At 56.9% G+C, this 5,871-nt stretch overlaps 1 protein-coding gene across 1 annotated transcript; it reads right to left on the reverse strand.

The window, feature by feature from the left end:
- Positions 1–2,452: 2,452 nt before the first annotated feature.
- On the reverse strand, positions 2,453–5,259 carry SIX3 (SIX homeobox 3). The gene is made up of 2 exons (XM_068982202.1): positions 4,475–5,259; positions 2,453–2,645 (listed from the first exon to the last, which is right to left on the reverse strand). Exons 1-2 carry the CDS (start codon positions 5,257–5,259, stop codon positions 2,453–2,455), a joined length of 978 nt encoding a protein of 325 aa, XP_068838303.1.
- Positions 5,260–5,871: the final 612 nt, after the last annotated feature.

A 5,871-nucleotide genomic window follows, 5' to 3' on the forward strand; every position in this document is an offset into this window, starting at 1 on the left:
GAGATGCTGATAGTGGCATACCAGGCCTCCGAACTAGGAAGCTCTCAAGGTGGTTGTGGTCACGATGTACTGATTCTAAGTAAGGATGCAGGCGGGAACCTTCTCCACACAAGCTGGAGCCCTAGGTGCACAAGGACCCCCACTTGCGCCCAGGTCATCTCCTATCCTGGCCGCCTTTCTGCAAAGCCCACCCCACATCAACGCCATGGTACTGCCAAGGATGGGGACAAAAGGAAATCGGAAATCAAAATCAGTCTGGAAACTGGCGCAAAATTCCAGGCATGTTTCTTCTTAATCCTCCTTGCTCTGGAAATAGGACTTTCAAGTGATGGCAAGTTTTCAGAAATTACCTCTTTGGCTCCTCCTTGGGCACAGATCGACCTGGCCCAGAGCACCAGAGCGGCAGAGGCACCCAGCCAGGCCATCACAGGGAGGTGTCGGCCCCCACACTCACCCCTCCACCCTGTGCAGGGCGGGGAGGCCTGGGGTCAGGAGGAACCTGGTTGGCAAAATGCAGAGATTTAGGGGGCAGAGGGCGGATTCAATTTAAAGTACCTAACTCTGAAATGTTCGAGAGACTCCAAGTGATCCCGAAAGACAGAAATTTCAAGGAGACAGACAGCCATAAGGCCAAGTCATACAGTCACATAAACACACACACGGGTGGTAAGGAGGGGTTCCATCCTGATTCTAGGCCCTAAACTCCTCAAACTACCTTCTCACCCAGCCTACAGTAGTCCCCCCACCTCCAACCCCCCCGTAAAGAAGACAAAACCTATCAGTTCCACTCTAGATTTATGCTTGCATTTGGCGACCTTGTATATTTCCCCTTTAAATTAAAAAAAAAAAAAGGCAGTAACAACCAAAAGACACCAACTTGCTCCCAAAGACCCACCGGAGCCAAGACAAGGCTACAGTTCCTGGGGATCTAGGCCTGGCATCTGGTGCTAAAGAAACTGGCCGTAGTCCCCTCTCCCTGCACCGTCTCTGCCTTTTCTCTCAGGATTCAGCTTTGGATCTTTTCCAAAGGGCCTGTTCCCATCTTTCCACCCCCTCCCCTTCTCCAGGAAAAAATTCAGATTCAGCCTTAAAATTCTGCCCCAGCTTCAGTGGCTGTGGAGCGGGAGTGGAAGCAAAGGCCAGGCCGCTGCACCCCGGGGGCTGCAGCACAGTGGTGGACAAAAACACCAGTCTCCGGGGAGTGATAAGAAAATGGAGAATACTGTATTTGCTTTAGAAAGTTTTTACATATAGATAAACACGCAGTTAAGATAACAGTAAAAGCGCCCTACGGGGAGTGAGAGATACCTCCAAAGCAGCTAAGAAATACTTGAAATAGCTTTTGCATAAGAATACTACAGTCTCACTCTCCGCTTTGCAAGCGACAGGGTCCCTCTTCCTCACCCAGCCCGCCAGGCCACGCCTTGACTGCCAAGTCGACGCCAGGAACATTGAGTGGGAGGGGAACCCCAAAAAGGAAAGAGACAGGTGAGTGGGGAGGGAGGAAAAAGGTGGGAGAGAAAGAAAGAGAAAGGGAGAGGAGAAAAAGCAATATCATATACAGGCAATTTCTACACATATATTACAAACTGGGAAAATGACCGATCATTAAGATATACATAATTCATATAAAATTTTGAAATAAAAATAAAAATCTGTTACAGTCATAACTATTCTTTTTCCACATTTATAACCAGTACCCACACAGGCAGTGACAGAGTGGAGAGAAAAAGGTGCTTAACAAGAAAATGATTGTCTGCTGAACAAAAAACAGAAGATTGCATTTTGTTTGACCAATACTTGGACTTAAAAACAGAGAAAGAAAGAGAGCAAGAGAGGAAAAAAGAGAGAGAGCAACAAAAGGCGAGAAACATTTGCTATTTCCCTCTCGAGGAGTTCTTTTTTTTTTTTTTAAACAAATTCAGAACGGAGATAGCGGTTTTATTTTCTTCTCTTTTTGTCTGTTTTGCTTTTGGCGTCTTGTCGTCGTGGTGGCGGTCGTTTCTGTATAGTCGACTCTTTTTTAATCGTTTTTAACTAGAGAGAGTATTTTCCCAGATACAAATAAATCGTCATGCAGGTGGGGTGCCGGGTCCGTGGGAACCGAAAGGAGAAGCCGTGCTTGTCCTAGAAAGTATACAATTGTCACCTCTTTTACGTTGTCTGCCCGCTGTATCAGCGTTTGTGACTGTCTGTTGGCTGTCGCGGTCCTTTGGGGTGGCCGTGGTGGTAGATGGTGGTTGGGAGCTGTTGATGGTTTGCGTTTAACTTGTTGTTTTTCTTGGTTTTTATATATTTTTGGCTGGAGTGGAAGTGTGTGTGTGTGTGTTTAGGTGTGTGTATGATTGTGTATCCTGATTTCGGTTTGTTCTGGGGGTGGAGGAGAAAGAGGAGGCGGTCAAGGAGGAGGAGGGGAAGGAGCGGGGAGAGGGGAGGAGGGCGGCCTTGGGTATCATACATCACATTCCGAGTCGCTGGAGGTTACCGAGAGGATGGAGGTGCCGGTGTCCGCGCGCTCCGTCAGGCTCGACACGCTGGTGGTGGGGCTGGCCGCTGTGGACGGCGACTCTGCCGAGCCATGCGTGGGGCATCCGGGCTCGGCCAGCGAGCGCATGCCGCTCGGTCCAATGGCCTGGTGCTGGAGCCTGCGGGAGACAGAAAACGGCGCGCGCCCTGACACCGCGGCCCCAAGACCCGGTTCCGACAAGCCTCCACCCCAAGCCCGCGCTGCCGGGAGCCGAGCCTGCCGCCCCCTCCACCCCACCAACCCGAGCTACTCCGCCTTCCCCAACCCAGTGCCCTTCGCCACCGCCCCCTGACTCCGCTCTCCACGCTCATCCCCCTCCTGCGGCACCTAGCTGATCCCGAGCGCAGCAGAGCCTCCCCCAGCGCGGTCTGGGCTCCCGTCTCCCTTTCCCCGGGGTTCTCTGGGGTCTCCCAAAGCTTCCCAAGTCAGGGTGGGCCTCGGAGGAAGAGGTCCAACCCCAGGCCGGCCGCCTGGGGAGGCCGGGGCTCTTGCTGTGAAAGAGGCCCAGCCCCAAAGGGGCAGAAGTCAGGGAGAGGCAGGATGTTTCTACTTCCCCAGCCCCCGGGACTCTTCAGACTCAGCTGGCTGTCCCTGGAGCAGACAGATCCCCTCCCTGCCTCCGGCTTCAGCTCCCCCAAGCACAAATCCAGAGCTGCCGGGTGCTAGCTCACTGGAGGTCCTCCCGTGGAGGACCGGTTGGCTTTGCTCTCTGGATCCCTGAGCAGAGCGCAAGATCGGGGGAAGAGAAAATGGTGCAGCTGGGAACAGAACAGCCAGGGAAGAGGAGGAGAGAGAAAGCAGGCGACAGAGGAGGCAGGAGGAGACTGTAGAGCCGTCTTTGGCTGCCCCTTCCCCCCTCCAGGCTGCCAGTACCTAGTCTCTCTGGAGTTCTCCCCACAAGGAGGCCTTCCCCTGGTCCTGGGCGCGGCCCTCATCAGACGAAAATTTGGCTCCACGGGCATGGGTGAGAGGGCCAAAGGTTCAGGCCTGGGCCACCTAAACCGGAGAACACTCAACTCCCTCCAGGGATTCACACCCAACCCGCAGCCCAGGCAGCTGTCAGCAGCTGCGGCCTGGCTCCCTGCAGTGCATTAGGCCAGGGCACACCCAGGCGGGCTCGGGGATATAGGCTTTCCCTCGGGGTTTCACCCAACTCTCTCCTTCCCCAGTTCCTCTCCACTTCTTTATTTTCCTCCCTACTTCCCCCAGGCCCAGCTCTGCTGACAGATTAAGCCCAGTGCAACTTTGTGACTTTGTGGCCAACTTGCCGGGGCAGCAAGGCAACTTCTGTTCCTGCTTATTCCCTAACTTAGTGGACCAACGGCATGTTCCTTGGGTAAGGCAGGAGGGCTGCACCGACACCCACACCCGCTCCACTCCCAGCCTGGTCTCCAGTTGCTGGTCAGACAACTTGCAACGCCTTGGGAACAGGCCTGCTGCACGGTGGCCACCCCGGCCTTTCCCCTTTGTGGCAGGGAACCATTTTAATTTCCTCTCTCAGACGTTCGTGGATTCCTCCCAGGGTTTTTGCAGTGCGTGGAAGTAACAGCCAGTTGGTAAGGAGCTCTTTCCTTCCTTCCCTGTCTGCAGGCTCCAGCGGAGCCCAGAGCCGGATCCCGGGCTGATAAGGCTGGCGCGGGTGCGGCGCGGGGCTAAGGCTCCCAAGGACCCGACCCAGAGGTTATAGACACTCAGGCCCTCATACACACTCTCCACACTGACAAGAGCCCCTTCAGGGCAAAAACAGCCCATACGTTCACGCTCGCCCTTCTTCCGCGCTCCCAGGCAAGCGGAAACTTTCTCCAAACTGACCAAGAGGTCTAGGCTTCTCGCGCGCTCGGCAGCCGCTCGCCTCCCGCCTCCTGTCCGCTCAAGCCTCTTTTCCATCCATCTCCCCCTCCCCGTCCCCGGAGACGGTAGCCAGGCCGCGGGGCCCCCGCCACTGACCTGTTCTTGGCCGCCGCGGCGCGGTCGCGCTGCCTCCGGTTCTTAAACCAGTTTCCTACTTGTGTGGGAGTGAGGCCGGTGGCCTGCGCCAGTTCGCGTTTCTTGCTGGGGTTGGGGTAGGGGTCCTGCAGGTACCACTCCCGCAGCAGGCTCCGAGTCCGCTCCTTGAAGCAATGCGTCTTCTGCTCGCCGTCCCAGATGGTGCGCGGCAGCGGGAACTTCTTGCGCACGCGGTACTTGTCCACCGGGCCGAGCGGGCGGCCGCGCAGCTTCTCGGCCTCCTGGTAGTGCGCCTCGAGCCACATGGCCTGCAGCTTGCCGTGAGACTCCTTGGTGAACTTGTGGTTCTCCAGGATGTGGTAGAGGTCGCGGAAGTTGCCCGTGTGGAAGGCGACCACGGCGCGCGCGCGCAGGATCGACTCGTGCTTGTTGATGGCCTCGCACGCCCCGGGGGCCACGGGCAGCGACCAGAGGAAGCGGCCCAGCCGCTCGATGTCGCCCGTCTCCTCCAGCGTCTCGCAGACGCTGGCCACCTGCTCCGGCGAGAAGTTGAGGGTGGGCAGCTGGAACATGGACAACTCTTCCGGGGGGGCCCTGGAGCCGCCGCCGCCGCCTCCCGCTCCGCCAGCACCGCCGCCTCCCACACCGTTCCCGCCGCCGCCGCCGCCTCCCGAGCCGTTCCCGCCGCCGCTACTCGCCAGAAGTAGGGAGCGGTGGTGAGAATCGGCGAAGTTTGGCAACAAGAAGTGGGAGGAATAGAGGTCTAGGGGGGAGCGGAACACCATGGACTGACCTGAGAGGAGAGGAGAAAATTCAGGGAGAGGAAGAGAGAGGGGAGGAAGAGGAGGAGAGGGGCGATGGGGACCAGGAGGAGGGAGAGGAGAGGGGGGAGGCGGAGGAGGGAAGGAGGGGGGAGCAGGAGGGGGAGGAGGAAGGGCGTAAGGGACACCCACACCCCGAACACATCCACACACACACACACCCGCGCAGCCACATAGAGAGGGAGGAAGGAGAGCGGCCCGGTGCGCGCGCGCAGAGAGCGAGCCCGAGACAGAGGGAGAGGGGGAGAGAGCGAGCGAGAGCCAACCACCGCCGAGTCAAGATTCAGCGATTCCACAGCAATCGCCCTAATGACAACAGCCTCATAATATCTCCCCTAAATCCACAGTGAGTGCAGCATTGAAACATTTTGTTTCGCTTTTCTATTGGTCTGCGGAGTGTCGTTGTAGCGTTGCCACGGCAACCGCTGCCAATCACTGTCAGCCCTGCCAATCAATACCGAGAACGTAAGGACGGTTTTACCACTTAGCCAGAGTGGGGGGGGGGGGGGGGGGAGGGGGAGAGGAGGGAAAAAGGGAGAAGGGGGAGAAAGAGAATTTTTTTTTTAATCTTTGCAA

The sequence above is a fragment of the Capricornis sumatraensis genome, chromosome 1 (assembly GCF_032405125.1).
Source record: "Capricornis sumatraensis isolate serow.1 chromosome 1, serow.2, whole genome shotgun sequence".
NCBI lineage: Eukaryota > Metazoa > Chordata > Mammalia > Artiodactyla > Bovidae > Capricornis > Capricornis sumatraensis.